General features: G+C 37.3%; 1 protein-coding gene across 2 annotated transcripts in view; it reads left to right on the forward strand.

The window, feature by feature from the left end:
- The window catches only part of ZFAT (zinc finger and AT-hook domain containing), a 122397-nt gene that overhangs the window by 86528 nt on the left and 19018 nt on the right, over positions 1-16851 (forward strand). For both annotated transcript variants that reach the window (XM_050306650.1, XM_050306642.1), the window contains 5 exons: positions 2742-2829; positions 6660-6809; positions 8682-8855; positions 11648-11736; positions 14182-14320. In XM_050306650.1, coding sequence (XP_050162607.1) covers positions 2742-2829; positions 6660-6809; positions 8682-8855; positions 11648-11736; positions 14182-14320 — 640 coding nt within the window. The remainder of the gene's footprint in view (positions 1-2741; positions 2830-6659; positions 6810-8681; positions 8856-11647; positions 11737-14181; positions 14321-16851) is intronic.

The raw sequence follows: 16851 nt of genomic DNA on the forward strand, positions 1-16851 counted from the left end.
GGGTTACACTGAAGGACCAGCAGTGACCTGAGCTCTCAGGGCAGCGACAGAAGTGCACTTAAACGTTGAAAATTAATAACATAAGCTCCAACAGTCAGTGGCACTGACCTGTATAAACAGCAGTGAAAAGTTTGGGTGCTCTCTGTGAGAGACTGGAGCTTGACAGATACACTTTGAAGGGTCTCGGTGCTCATAGGCACACTCTATTCCGCTGCAAAAGACACCCCTTTTGAAGTTCATTTCTGCAGAACTTGGTGTAGATAACTTTCTAACTGCTTGAAAGAAGCAATTTGGATTTTTTCATTGTTGAAAAATTTTGTTATTATCATCATGTGGAAAGATGTGTTCTCGGTGCCTGTCCTTTCATGTTTCACTTACTGATTATTTTGAATTTTCCTTAAATCATAGGCTTATAGCCTTGCCTTCCCTAAGAGTATTAGCAAGAATGTAAAGTTGTCACAATTACAGTATTTTAGTTAAAGTAGTGTGTGTGGGATGTGTGTGTGTGTGTGGAGTGGAGTGTTGAATTTTTTTTTGTTATTTAACTTTATGAAACAGCAAGATAAAATTTGTCTCAGTGTTCTGGTCACACTTAATACAGTGAGTATCAAAGACCAGCAACACTCAAATGTACATTAAAAACATACTAGTTTTTGTTTTTATTTATTATAAGTTTTGCAACTAGTTATATAGCAAGTTTGAGGAACAGACTGAGATCTGAGACCAAATTTCAGCTGCCCCCTAAAGAGCCCCCTAAATGATAACTATGCTTATGTTTTTCTTACATGTGCCAAATTATGAATATGATTATGCAACCCCATCTTTGAATAGGTACAAACATTGCTGTGGAGTTTTATTAGGATGAGTCTACCAGTCTTCATTGGAATGATGTGTTCAGTTGGAAGTCTGAAATCGTTGTTAGCAGGTTTTGGTTATATCATTTGAGAGACCCTAATTCTGCAAATTAACAGCTCTTCTTCAAGGTTTTGTCAGCACTGTAGGCTTCTTGAATTTCTTCTTCCAAAAACCAGCTAGTGCTCTTTGATACTCCTTTATTTTTAACCTGGGTTTCTCAGGGCTCCAAATGGTGACAGCCCCAACTCCATCATAGCAGGATACTGTCCTCAGGGTGGTAATCCTTTAGTAGCTGCTATCCCCTGTCCCCAGTGCAGGGTTTCTCTCTGGAGCAAATGATCTAACAGCTGAGGCAGAATTCTCCCTGTGACTACCACTGCCATATTAGTGGCAAGAGAGCTCCATATCCTACTGTCATGGAAGTATTTATTTCTATTTCAGCCCATGAGTTCTAGGGTTACTTCTGGGTTTGACTCGTAGGTACTTCAGGATAGGGATTTCTTTTTCAGAAGTACATAATATACTAAGTGCAAATGCGTGTGTATATTGCAAGATCTGTCTGCTGTGGAAACCCATCAATTTTGCTTTTCTTTTAAGAGACATGTCCATTTATAGCTGTGTAATGGAAGCATCCAGAAATAATGACCACCTTATACATTCTTCCTCACTGTTCAGAGATGCTCTTTGTCTAAGGTCAGAAACTTGTAGAGTCCAGGACCCTGTTACCTCCAAATTTCTCTCTTATAACACAGAGGTCTGTTTTTTTTGATCAGTAATCTTCCTTCCATGCTCTTCAAGAAGTACTTCTGTTCTCCTCAAATAAGTAGTCAAATATCTCTTCTGTAGCTTCAGCTTACCAGAGACCTCTGGGAGTTTGGTAGATACAACTCTCCCATCAGGTAATGTGTTACCTGGTTATCTACCCAGCTGTCAGGACTAAGTAGGCCTCCCTCCATCTGTGGCTTTGATGATCCACTCATACGTTAATCCCCTCAGTGCAGAGGTGACTGGATGATCCATTCATTTGATTGAGTATCCAGTCTGTTGTCTCAGATGGTACTTCTGGAAAAATCAGCCTCTTCCATTTTATAATAAGTGGCAAGGTTTATTTTAAATTGGATAATTTGCCAGTTAATGGAGAAAAGTTCTACATTTTTATGTGGATGCATTTGTAAAAACAGGAAAATTGCAATTAGGCTGAAATTGCATAGAGGAAGAAATTCAATCAAAACTCTCCAGTTAAACTTGATTGATGGTGTTAAATCTGTTATAACATCAGTGACACTGAGAAAATCCAGAGTAGTCTGTAAGTTTTTAAATCAAAATAGTAGAAAAAGACTTTATTGGTAATACATCAAATGCTGAATATTTATAAAGTAGTTAGAAACGTAGACACTGAATAAGTAATGGCATCTGTCATTGTTAACTTTGCTGCTCAATTTCAGGCCATTTTATAAATCCACATAGTAGTGGATGTCTTCAGAATAATAAGGTCTGATACTTAGGTTTCAGAAGAGTGGACTTGTGCAAAAAAAAAGAAAGAAAAAGCCCTGAATATTACTGCTCATATCAAATACGTTTTCTTCTGTTATGTGACTTGATCTTTTGACTTTTGATTCTCTACAGAGTCAGTCAGAGGATAATGCTTACATTTATTGTGCATATTCTCATCTGCTGTAACTTGGAGCCCTTCATTCATGAGGATTAATGATGCTTAGAGTACTTTAATATTTCTCCTTCACTTATTTCACTATAAATACCTTCATTTTTTCCTTAAAAACTGAACCTTCAATTATAACTTCGTTGAGAACCATGTATTCCTGAATAATGACTATAGTGATTATACCAGTGGACTGATAATGCAATCTCTTTCTTTCTCACTTAAGGATAAAAAGAGTTATTCCTGTCCTGTGTGTGAGAAGTCATTTTCTGAAGATCGACTTATAAAATCTCACATCAAGACAAATCACCCTGGTAAGAAAAAAATCAAGGGAAATTTCTCAGTCTATTGCAATAAATGGATAAAGATTTGGAGTGAGCAGTGTAATGTGATTATATTCCTAAGAAAGAGAAGAGTCTGTGTCTAATTTAACTGGTTTAGAGTAAAAATTGTGTTGGGTTTGCAGATACTACAGTTTAAAGTGAAACATGATACTGTTTGAGCTTGTGTGTTGTGGAGTATGTCAGGTAATTGCGTTAAGAAATCTGACTTCATCTGACAAAGAACTCATTTCCAAAAGAAGACCTAGGTGAATTCAGATTAAGCATTGGGAAGTTTGGAATCAGGCATATAGACATCCTGTAACAACCCAGAGGACATAAAATTCTTACATGAGCTGACAGGAATGCATTTAGTGCACAATATTTGTCTGTAGGTGACTGATGTGAATGCAGAGCTGACCCTGTGTGCTTGGGTCCTGTGGGGCTGGGCTGCACCTCCAAGCTCAGATAAGTCTCCATCAGGGCTCCTACTGGAACCAGCTGGGATGTAACGTGGCCAGTATTAAGCTGGATCCAGCCAACCACTGCAGCCCATCCAAACTCTGTTTATTCCTTGCATTCCGGTGCCCTGATTTATCAGTGCAAGCACAACATAACAGGAATGTGGTAAGTCAGTGTGCCGTGCCCGAGTAAACAATCCTTTCTCAGATCTTGAGAATCCAGTGCCAAAGTGCTAGTGCAGGGACTGATTTAAATCTGACTGATGTGAACTCAGCAGAGCCACATTGTTGTGTCCCTGATTTCCTCCTCAGTAACTGTGTTATGTTGGATAGGAAGACCCACTGCTACTGCAGAGGTGCTGGTGAGGTGACTGCATTGACCAACACAGTTTAGTTGAGTCACCTACAGTGTTACTTATCACCTTTAATATCATAATTTGATATTAAAAAAGAAAATACTGGCCATGCTCAAACTAAATTTGGGGAAGGAAAAGTCCTGTTAAAAGGATGTAACTTTTCTTGCCTTTACCAGAAGTACAATGTAACAGGTAAAGCAGTGGTTTCTTATCTTCCTACTGCCACTAGATAGTGCTAGACCCGTGTTTTAAACAATCTCCTTCACTTTAATTTCAGACTAACTCCCTCTTCAGCTCTTTAGTTACTAAACCTCTCTATTTGCAGACCACTCCACAGCAGTGTGGTTGGAGGGCATTGTCGGATATCAGCGGACGTGTCTGATGCAGCAAATTGAGATGAGGAAAGGCTTCTGAGCTATACTGTAGTCAGGAGGTATATCACCAGTAAGCACAGAAATAGAATCTCAAGAGCTGTACCTATTAAGCCTTTGTGCTGCCTCAGCCAGGGAGCATAGGAGACCTCCCTAAATAACAGGACATGTGAAGTAGCAGGACATTGTGTACTGTACCTTACAGGTTGCCGTTAGCCTGCACTGGTCCATTTTCTGCTGAATTCTGTGTATGCTGTGTCTGAGGTCCAGAAATACCAGTTAACTCTGGAGCCCTGAAATGCAAAACTCATGCATTTAAATACTTTGGAAGAATACATTTGGTATCTGATTCCCTTGAAAAGTGTAGTGTAAATTTTTTGATCCAAGTGGGTTCTTTTAAACTCTGTGTTATAACAGAGGTAAGGTTGAAAAAGAAAATCTGTACAGCCTATTATTTTGTGTCCTCATTTTTCATTCATGTATCACAGGCAAATAGAGCTTAAAGGCAAAATACTGGATTTATTAGATATATCTCCATGGTACTGAATAAATACTAAGTCTAAGATATGCCTATGCAGTAGTTATGCAACAACCCTGCATTAATATAGGGATGAGAATTAGTGCACAAATCTTTTTTTCTGTGCATTCTCTTCTTGTAATCAGGAGGAAATCCTTTATTTGTACAACATACTTAATTACAAGCCAAATAAATGTGAGGGGTCTGAGGGTATAATCTGTTAAATACTGCAGTGGAATTAGTGCAATTGTTTTCAAAAATGTAAATTAAAAAAGTATTAAAGTGAAAGGAAAAATGGGTGCTGTTAAAATGAATTTTAAATTTACATATCAAAAATTAATTTAAACTGAAACCCTTTTGTATTTATCATTAAAATGCTATGTCTAGAACTCCCTTTTCCTTCCTTTCTTACTATCACTCAACATGACCCATCCCTTGTCTCTTCTGTTCCATCAAGTAGAAAGTATGAAATCAAACAGCACTCCTTCCTCTTCTGCATTTGCAGAGGAGTTGAATTTTGGCCCCATGAAGGGAAAATCTCTGTAGACTTTGGCAGAGCAGTATTTCAAACCGGAGAGATAAGAGCTTGGCTTTATTGCCCAATGATTTGAGTACTCAGCACTGAAGGAGGAGAATTGGATTCTGGTCCCAGCTCTCAGAATTATCTACCTTTCATCCACTGTCTGATTTAATATGATATTTCTTAATAGTTCTGAGACATGAGAGGCACCAGCTTTCATAGATCCCCACTGAGCAGACATCCTAGCCTGCAGTCATGAATGAAGGATCTAAGCCATGGAAGGCAGATGAGGGTTCAGGCTTGTGTCTGTATTTTTCTTTTTTGGGTACTTTACAGCTTATCTCTGCTTAGTTCATGGACTTTTGTAGTTACCTTTTGAGGTTGTTTTCCTTGGGCATATGAGTTCAGGCAGGATTTTTTATTCCATTCTCGGGCCGACTCATCAGGAGACTAGGTATGAGAGTTCATTTTTGGTAAAAATCAAAGTTTAGACTGTAACTTTCAAATTTATAAGATCTGGGGCATAAGTCAGTCACCCGTTTTCATGTCTTAATGTTTAGATTGCATGAGTGCTGTACTTTCGTTAAGTCAGGAGATAGCATTTCATTCATCTGACTTCAATGTGCAATTTGATTTACTTTCTTAAAGCATTTGGCAATGTTTTCATTATGCATGTTTGGGACACTTCAATTTAAACTTCATTATTTTGAGCTTTTTCACTGTGTCAACCAAAACATTAGATCATATATGAAGGAAAAGCTTAGAGTTGTGTTTAGCCTGAATGAGCAAAGGACAGGAGAGGAAACTTAATTGCTGTGTTCAGCAATCTAATTAAAAAGAAGACAGAGCCAGAATCTTCTTGAAGCTGTACAGTGAAGGGATGTGAGTTGAAGAAAGGAGATTCTGATTAGAATTAGGAAAATAATTTTAACCGTAAAGGTGTTTAAACACTAGAATGGGCCAAGAGAGGCTGTAGAATCTGCACCCTTGGATGTGTTCAGAACAGGACTGGAGATGACCCCGAGCAACTTACTGTAACTTTGAAGTTGGAACTCTAAAGTTGACCCTACTTGGAGCAGGTGACCTTAGAGGTCCCTTCCAATCACATTTGTTCCATGAGTGGTTTTTCCTTTAAAGTGTCTGGTTATCAGGATTCTGAACATTATAGCTGTGGCTCAAGTAGATTGTCTTCAGATCCTTGACATCTGGAAATCTGGGGTGAAACCTTGAATAAAGCTTTTGAAATTATTGAAGAAAAAAGTGCCAAATTAGTTTATAGGGAAGGTTCATAGTCAGAAAATTATTTTGAAGCCAGTGGCACAACCACATTTTTTTTAATATGTAATATGTTATTTTTTTTTAAAAACAGGTAGTGAGGACAGTGAGTTCGCAGATCAGAAGAGAAAGGACAGAGCATCCTAGGAGGCCTAAAGGAAAGAAGGTCCTTATGCTCTTTGTTCAAGTCAGTTTTGAGTGGCAGTAGGGGAAATAGAGCTTTTAAAAAGTTGGAGTGATTCAGGATCTAGCTCTTCAATATTACTTAGAGAACAAATTCCCTCATGTACTTCTGGTTCTTACTACCTTTTGCATTTCTCTCAGAGGTTTCAATGAATACTATTTCTGAGATTCTTGGCAGAAGAGTTCAGCTGAAAGGACTTATTGGAAAACGAGCTGTGAAATGTCCCTACTGTGATTTTTATTTTATGAAGAATGGATCAGACCTTCAACGTCATATTTGGGCTCATGAAGGTAAAACTCTGGGTTTAAGCTTTTGGGCATATAATAAGTCTCATATTCCACTGAAGCTTTGCTGACATAAAAAAAGGATTCAGATTTATTTCTATACCTGACTCAAACACTTTAAGCCACATTAGAGGTTAATTAATTAGTTTAATGCCTTCTGGACTGCATATGAAACTGCATACTCATAACATGAATAGACAGCTTAAATGTTTTATGAAATTAATAATATTCTCTTCCATTTTTTTCCAAATAAACATCTCTAAAGTATTCTGTGTGAGTAAGGAGGAGTGAATTAAATACATACTTAGTCTCTTAAAACAAGTAATTTTCTCTGTCTTCTTATGAGTCACTGCTACTCCTTTCACAGTTGCCCAAAAATACATGGTCTGGAAATCTATGAATAAAACAATTGGAATCCAGTGGCTTTGATATATACATATAAATTCTGTGAGTATTTTTATTAAATCATGCAGATGTGACAGCTAACTGACACAGACAGACATTGATCAAAAACCCATATGATAATGCTGATCACATCTGTGACTTTTTAGGGAGAAATTCCAGTAATGTGGCAACACACTGGTTAAGAATCCCTTGAACTTAAAAATCTCTGCCCAGTAGAATTCTGTGAGTACCCAGTCTGTGTATTTTTATTATAGGCTGAGACCACTTATGTGGTCTTTAGTCACATTAATAATATATGGAGCAGAGTATGATTGCTTTTGGATTCTTTAGCCACCCCACTGGATGAAGGGAATAATGGGATTTGTTACTCTGAAACTGGTGTCTTGGTTCCAAGTGTTTGTTCCTATATAAATAGTTCAACATGTTTGTTTGAAGGATTTAACTGTGAGTTTACCTGCCTGTGTACCATAGCAGGGTCCTCTCCTTTATTCCATTAAGAATTTGGGTAGTGCAGAATGTAGGTTAGGGCAATTCCTTGTGTATTCCATAGACAGAGGTTTTGTATTCTGATGGAATGCTTGGAACCCATCTCATCTGACTATCGGGAGAAGGAAGTGAATAGAAATATACTCCTGAATCAAAGTGTGCAATCAAGCCTGCTTAAAGCAGACTATAATTCCTCATGCTTGTAAATCTAGTTTTAAGGTCACGAATATCAATCTAAAACTGTCAGAGCCTCATGAAACTGTTGAAGTACTCTGCTAGTTCAGATTTATTCAACTTTTTTTTGAAGGATTTACCTTGTTCTTATAGAACTTCTGTTAAACGACATTCTGGGTGTCTCTCTGTGTGCTTTGGACAGTTTGAGAGAACTGAAATTTTAAGTGCTTGCTTCTTGTTGAGGGATACCTGATAAGATACACTTAAATAAGGGATACCACTGCATGAGATATTAGCAAATCTGATATTAATCAACAGTAAAACACAGCTTCACACATTTGACTTCTGCTAACATGCTAAGTACCTAATGAAACAGTCCTCCTTGAAACAGCTTTCTTCATCCTTTACTGTAGTAAACAGAGAATGATGGTTATCTGAAGACTCATAGAGGGAGATAAATACACCAGCTAGACATCAGTTTAGGCAGTCTGGATTCTACTTCTAAATGAAGGATAGACACAGCAAGGACCAAATTGGCTTGGCTAAACCTTAGTACTGGGTTCAATAGGGCAATATTTCGTTCTAAAAGAACTCCTCCTTTCTCTTAGCAAGTTAAGTGATGCTACCAAGAGCTTGGTATCATTTTCACAGACGCTATAGATGAAATTTGTCAAATGTGGATATCCAAATTTTAAAATAGTGACCTCGTTGTCCATGTTGCTCACATGATCTGAAATTTCTTTCAAGGAAATGTCCACCCTCTTGTCAAAAGGTGCAGCCTGGTTGTTTCATGGTACATTCTTTCATGTTTAGGTGTCAAACCCTTCAAATGCTCCCTCTGTGAGTATGCCACGCGCAGCAAGAGTAACTTGAAAGCCCACATGAATCGTCACAGCACTGAGAAAACACACCTCTGTGATATGTGTGGGAAAAAGTTCAAATCCAAAGGCACTTTGAAGAGCCATAAACTCCTTCATACCGCTGATGGTAGGTGGATATGTTTATTAGATTTAAGTTTATTTTAGGACATTAAATACTGACTGTACTACAGGGCCTCATTAACAAATGTTTTTCAGTTGAACACCAAGTGTGATTTACAAGTTTTGTTTATTCCCAGGAGACACCATTTGGGAAACAAATCAAAACTTTGCAAAATTAATTTCTGTAAAGACAGATGTCTCTGAAATACTTGGGGTTTTTTTCTGCAATTTCTGTTGCCTTTATATCCCTTCATTTTCTTACAGAGAATTTTTATTTCAATAGAAATTTGAAAATACAAATAGTTCCATGGTTCAGTCTCTTACTATTTCTTCTATGAGAACACTCTTAGGATTCTGTTGTCAAATTCAGCAGCCCAGTAGGCTCAAGGCCTGTGTCCCCATGTGTAATTAGCCTGTGACAAGCCGGGGCATGTATTCTCTACAGTCTCACATGCAGCACGTCACTTGACCTGTAATTTTAATATTTCTGTGATGATAACTGAAAAAAGTAAGATGCACATCCAGAAAAATATCATATTTTGCATCTAAATTTAGAACACAACAATACCTTTCTCTTACTCTTCTGTGATTGTCAAATTGAAGTAAATGATTTAGCAGAATAAGTTGTACAGACTTTCATTATGATTTGATCTTTGTTACTCACCTAATGTGTGAAAACTCATTCTACTCTTAATTGACTGTTTAAATTTTTTTTTTTTAAACTACAAATGCATTAGCATTGTCCTGTCCCAGGAAGTGCACAGCTCTCTGTTACATCTTTAGAATGTATGTGAGTTTTCTGTGTCAGAGATACTTATTTATGCTTACATATGTATGTGTAAGTGAAAGAGACAATCCCTTTTACATCAACAAATACGTATTACAGAAAGCACATAGTTATTGTTTTATTAGCAAAGTTACTGCAGAATTATCATAAGTTAATAAATGACTCATTATTCGAAAAGTACTTTCCAGTATTTTGAAATAACTTGGTCAGTAATAAGCAGGTGTGGCACATAAGGTCTAAACTTCATATACAAGAATCAAGATTTTACCTATAAAATGCAGTCCTCAGCTGATTCCTGGCTGTGAGGAGGCAGGTTGTTGTATTTGAATGAAAAGGAAATTTCAAGCACGATCAGACTATAAAGGAAAATGAGTAGGTCTCCTTCTGTGGTGGTATGAAAAAAAAAAATCAATGCATGGTATTTAATTTCAAAACCTTTCTGTTTTGTTTTCACCATCTGGCACATTCAAATAGTGAAATTCAGCAATGAAAGTTGAATTTGCTTTCACCTGTTCTGTTTCTTGAAGGAAGTGTGTATGTGTGTGAGTAACTGTTGCAATTCAGCTGAGGCAGCTTTGAGACTTGGCACTGTCAAGAGCAGCACTGTGGCCGAGCAGGAGCACAGCGTGTCTGGATTTGGTTTTATAGGTGTGAAGTTGGTTTTAAATGTTTAATTACATGCAAGGAATTATGTTCTCTTATAAATTACTGCTAGGTCAGGCTGAAACCCTGAACCAGGGTATATGGTTTGTCAGGGGACTTTCAGCCTCTTGAATGCTGACAGTTTCTCTTTGTCCAGCGTCCCTTTCCGCAGTGACAGCACTGCGAAAGTTCTTACCAGCACACATCTTGTGTTCCTCAGTTATCTCAGAAATAAATGAATTTGAAAGATGTTTCGCTGTTTATGAGACTTGTCTTCCTGACTTATGAATCCAGGCAATTTTTGTTCAAATACCAGCCCTGCAAGGTCAATTTAACCAGCGGAATATAAAGCAGTTTTCTGTCTGATTTATTCTTCTCCCGAAGACAGACTTCTCAAGAGTGACATGATAGAAAACAATTCTGTAGTCCAGGGTTGTTACTGTTTGCAGTTAGAAATAAACCAGAATAAATAATTAAACCAGTTTTTCATTGTTTTATTTAGATACCAGAAAATGTCTTAAGGGTTTTTTAGCTGTGTTTTATAGAAACTTTCACACTTAGTATAAAATGCTTGTAATTTTTTCAGCAAGATCCAGAATCTAAAGAAACCCAATCTCTTTATGGTAATACAGAATATTCTCCATCCTTCCTTTTGGCTCTTCTGATTTTGGAGTCAGTTTTTAGTATATTCTTATTCCACATCAGACAAATGCAGTTTGTCAGACAGGGTATTTAATTCAGGAACGAAGTCCTTCTGTAATTAATACACCTTGTAATTTGGCTGGAGGCAACAGGACTAATAGAATCTTAAAGGCAAAATATGGAGAAAGGGAGTATGAAACGCAGAAAATAAAAGGAAGGAAATTCTGTTAATTTAAAATATAACAGAAAAAAAAAGATTTGTGAGAGAGAGTGCTTTGAAGGGAAAACGCATTTGAATCATAACAATTCAGTGCATGTGACAGAAGTAGCTAAAACCATGTAAACATGATCAAATATCTGTGTTTTAAGGATTTCCAAATGTGCGTTATAAACAGCAAAGCAGCTGTGCCTGCAGTTGTAAATAAGGGATTTTTTTCTTCTATTTAGACTGCACTATAATAATTCTCTTTCTTCCTTCCCAAGTGACTGGCCCAGGAGAATTTAGATTATTTAATGCTTATAATTTAAAGATGACACTCAAGCCTTTTTTCTTCCTTACTCTGTTCTTAGGTCTATTTAACCACAATTTTGCAGAGTAAGTGCCAGATTTCTTGTACTGTTCATTGTTCATTTTTGGCATTTTGGAATTCATCTCTATGAGAAAATAGAACTAGTAGTTTTCTGAACTTAAATAGGAAAAAAATTTCCACTTTCTATTCCCATTTCAGGAAAGCAGTTTAAATGTACAGTGTGTGACTATACAGCTGCCCAAAAACCACAGCTCCTACGTCATATGGAACAACATGTCTCTTTCAAGGTAAGGAAACATAAATCATGCTTATTTAAATCATACTTAAAGTGGTTAAGAAATACATGAAACTTTAGACAACAGTTTAAAATTGTCACATTTTCCTCTTTGGTGACAATTATGGTACATGAACATTTTAATATTTTGGAAATTTTAACTGTATATTCAGACTTTTGAGATAGGTTACCTTGCTCATGGACAATTTGTAATTAGTATCTTTACTTGGCAAAAATATCTGTTTGTTGAAATATAAACCAAATATTATTGGGTTTTTTTGACTGTCAGTCCTTGAGAGAACAAATCTAAAAAATACCCTAAAATGTTCTATTGAGGTAGGAAAGCAAATCCCATACATCCCTGTTCATTTCGCACTTTATTTTTCTCTGAAAATTTGCCAGTCTTTGTACTGTAGGTGAGTTCATATACTTGAAAATTGAAGAGAATTAATTTTAAAACACCCCATTTGTCTGAAATAGGTCTTAGAAAGAGTTTTGAAGATTGTTAATGTTTCTAGGAAGTATTTAGATTAGAGATATGATTTATTTTAATAAACTGTAATATGGTTTTATTTCTAGATTTTGTGTTGGTTCTCACTGTGATAAGTCTTGATGTAATGAATTGTGAAATGTTATATTCAGTACATAGAAATTATACTAGTTTATTTTCCAGAAAAAGCTAGTGTTTTATATTTATGAAAATATACACTTTAATATAATGCTTTATCTTGGCAATAAACATATTTCTTATTGAAAACATCACACTGTTTTCATGTGCAACATCTTCCATTATCTAACAGATCATTTTGCTTCCATAAAGAGTACACTGCAGCCATTCTTAGTAAGCACCATAAAGCAGAAAGGAAAGCCGTCCTTTCAGTGGTGGTTCAAATTTTGGAAGATGAGGTATTTAAGAGATGATATATTTTGAACAAATAATTTTTCTTTCTTAAGGATATGGTTTTGCTCTGGACTTTCAAAATCCTTTTGAAAAGGATTTTTTGTAAATGAAAATGCATCATTTTCCTTTTTTGATGGCTAAAGTGATAAATGTACTCATAGTGTAGTTCTTGAAACACAGCTGATTCTGACCTCTGGATCGGCCTGCACATAAGTGTAGCAATTCAAGGCATTGGCCAGAGAACTGCAAAACACTGAATTAGGTCAATCAGGAGTATTTATTTAAAGGAGTTCAACCCTGTTAGTAATGTGTCCCTTCACTCTAGGACAGATGTTTGTGTGCTTCTCAGACTCAGAGACATGTCACTACTTATGTGACCTAATGATCCTTTAATCCATCCTATTTCCCAGCTCCACGGATTTGCAATCCTGCTGTCCAATAGCAAGTAATATACATGACTTACAGGAAAGTCGAGAGTGGTGCAAGAACACAGCAGTGTGTCTGCATTATTTTCTTGAAAAAACAGCAGTTTCAGCAACAGAGAAGCAGAGTATCCCTGTGTGGAAAACTGAATAGCTGAATGTCACAGTACCCTCTGATGTGTAGGGCTAAAGGAGCCGGAACATCACTTTTCATCCTTATTTTTGCTGTTTGGAGCCTGAAGGAAGGTCACGAGCAACAAGCTTTGAGGAGTGTTCTGGTCAATGGACTCTGACTGCAGACATTTCCCTGCTTTAAATTCATCTTCTGTAAACATTTCTGTACCAATCGTTTTCTGCTGACTAACTTTAGGTGGGCCTGCTTGCTGAGCATGAAACATTTTCCATCCCATTCTGAGGTACTTGACTTTTCCCTAAGGACTTTGGTCCTTTTCCAGGACCCTGATGGTTATGTCAAGCTTCCAATAACTGTGATATATCTCAGTCAGGAAGTTATTCTCGAAGGTTAACTTCAGTCACAAGTGCTTTTTTTTCCCCTGTCCTTTTTTCTTAAGAAATTACTCCTCCTGTCAGTTGAAGGGAGACGTATGTTCTTAAAAAATAATTAATTTAGTTCCCAAAATTAACTCGCCAAATGGTCAGAGGAATGTAAGTGCCAGTGAAAGGATTGGGAGCATGCTGGAGAGAGAAGGAAAGGAGAGGAAAGAGATGAACCCTGCCAGGTACAGTTACCTGTTAAATTAGGTTGGCTACCATTTGTACCTTCAGTTATTTGAGCTGTCTTGCTCCCCCTTTTCAGACCAAAGCTCATGGCAGCTGAGTAATTTCCTTATAGTAGAAAATCTCCACATGGTCAGACCTGTGATCTTCAATTATGAAAACACTGAACTACAAAAAGTAATGTTGAAAATACTCGGTGTCTTGCACATAACAAAAAGTACCAAATTTTAGGTAACATTTAGTTTCAACTTCTATTTATATAAAATTTTGGAAGGTCTCCTTGGGAGGTGCCTAAACCAGAAATGAATATGGTTTCTTGGGATCAAAACATTGCAGCTTGGATCTGTATCCTGAAGAGGTGAGGAGATCAGTGTAACGTTTTCCTTTTTGCTCACAGCCCTTCCGATGTGCACATTGCCACTATTCCTGCAATATATCTGGTTCCCTGAAGAGGCATTACAACAGGAAGCATCCTAATGAAGAGTATGTAAATGTAGGGTCTGGGGAGCCTGCAGCTGAAGCCCTTATCCAACAAGGTACATCTTCACCCTATAAAATTGTTACTTTTTTTTTTTTTTTTAAGTAAACTTGGTGTAAAGATAAATTTTTGTGCAGTATGCATTCCTCAGTTTATTGGGTGTTATATGATAAATCATTGCTACTTCTTAGCAATTCTGAAATGAGCACCCTTTACCCTTCATTCAGTGTCCTTTGTTCTTGGTTTACCAAAAGTTTAGTTTCACCTTGCCTGTACTATTCATTGTTGCATACATTTATCATTTACACTTGTTTGTCTCCTTCTGTAAGTAAAGTATCACTGTCTGTTTGAATGAGTGATAAATTTCTATCATTCTGCTGATAAATTTCTGTGACAATTCTGCAAGGTTGAATTCAAGGTAAGGATGAGCAAATGCAAGGGAAGAGACTGAAGAGTAAAATGCCAGCAAATTATTCCTCCATTAGTAAAACCTGGGGACAAAGAGAGTTTGGGTAAAACTAGTTTTGAATTTGTGATTGTGAATTGTGTTTTTCCCTATTTTTAAATAGAAACTATCAGCAGTTTCATATCTTTCGGAATCTTCAAAGTTTCTGGTTTTGTTGAAGTGGAACAGAGACCAAAATAATGCCATTGTGTTAGATAATTAATTAAATATAATTCTTCTAATACGACATTATTAATAGATGGTATTTCCAAATCATCTAAGATAGAACATTTATTTATTGAAGGCATTAATCCATGTTAAAATACTGAAGTCATGACACAGAGAAAGATGCTCAAAGTCTGATATTCTTCCTATAAACTGGCCCTATAAGGGAAAAAATATATAACTACATTGAGGAATTTGACCATTGTATTAGTGTTATATTTATATGATTTTCTTATGTGATATAAATTATATATTTATATGACATTTGTTTCCTTTTTGTCAAAAAAACAACCAACCAACAAAAAATAATTTCAAAAGTAAATCTCTGCCTATAAATTTCAGAGTAAGAATGCATAGTATAATTTTAGGATTATTTTCACAGACAGTGAAAGCTGACAGGGAACCTGCAGTTGTTTTAAAGAAGTAATATTGACTTGGTCAGTGCTCAGAGCCTCTATTCTGTAGTCACCCTGGTGCAGGAAGAACTGTGCGCTGTGGGGAGCTTTATTTAACTTTCCAAATACCTGAGCACTGCAAGGAATTATTTGTTCATAGCCACTCTTAAGCATAGGGACCTGAGGATGAATTCTGTTAATATAAATTAGGGACCATACTTGCAATATTTTGAACAAATAAAATTAATCATATGCTAATTAGGCTTTCCTTCCCCTTTGGGAGCCAGATAAATGCACTTCTGGAAATAATTCTTTTCCACTGAAACAAAAGAACTGAAATGTTGAGAATGCAGTAGTCTTAAAGTGGAGAAATTAGAGAGAGATTGAGAGAGAAGAGCCTTTAATTTTTTCTGTGGTGGGCATCCTTTTTCCACCACATTAGAGCATTGGACAATGATTAAGAGGACGAAATTTAATAAGTCCAAATGCCAAATTCTGTACCTGGGACAGAATCATGCATGGCACAAGTCTAAATGGGGAGAGGAGTGGCTGGAGATCATCCCTGCAGACACAGAATCACAGAATGGGTCAGGTTGGAAGGGACCACAGTCGGTCATCTGGTCCAACTTTCCTGCTCAAGCAGGGTCATCCCAGAGCACGTGGCACAGGATTGCATCCAGAAGGATGTGAAGGTCTTTGCATCCAGAGGGAAACAAAGCTGATGAAAGGGCTGGAAGGCATGTCCTGTGAGGAGCAGCTGAGGGCTCTGAGCTTGTCTAGTTTGGAGAAAAGATGGGTGGCTGAGGGGCGACCTCACTGCTCTCTGGCTTCCTAAGGAGAGGAAGGGAAGAGGGAGGTGAGGAGCTCTTCTCCCTGGTATCCAGTGACAGGATGCATGGGAATGGTTCGAAACCATTCCTGGGAGTCTTGGACTGGACAGTAGGAAGCATTTCTTTACTGAGAGGGTGGTCAAACAGCTGAACAAGCTTCCTAGAGAGGTGTTGATGCCCCAAGCCTGTCAGTGTTTTTGAGTCATTTGGACAATGCCCTTCACAACACACTTTAGCTTTTGGTCAACCCTGAATTGGTCAGGCTGGATGGTTGTTGTAGGTCCCTTCCAACCAAATTAGCCTATTCTGTTCTTTCTATCTCTGACTTTGTATCCCTCTTTCTCTTCCCTTCCTTACACATCATTTATACTTCCTGTGCTGCCAGCAGTGGCTGTTTTCCGCATGTTCACCTCATGTGAGGAGCTTTAGAGCAGTAACAGGGCATCAAATCCATGTAGGAGCTATAAAGTCAATGTCTCTTCTCAGGACTGTGCCATGAAGAAACTCTACCATGTTAATAGGTGTGATTTTCCCATATTCAGCTTCCTTTTCCAACTCAATTTCCTTCTCTGTGATGCCTCACATGGATCTTGCCCATGGGCTCAAAATAAGACTAAGAGATTTCTTATCATGCTATAGAAACATCAGTTTTTCTTGATCTTTTGGTATCTCACTGGGGGAAAGAGTGTTCCTT

This window comes from Myiozetetes cayanensis, unplaced genomic scaffold (genome assembly GCF_022539395.1).
Source record: "Myiozetetes cayanensis isolate MyiCay16 unplaced genomic scaffold, myiCay2020 scf1, whole genome shotgun sequence".
NCBI lineage: Eukaryota > Metazoa > Chordata > Aves > Passeriformes > Tyrannidae > Myiozetetes > Myiozetetes cayanensis.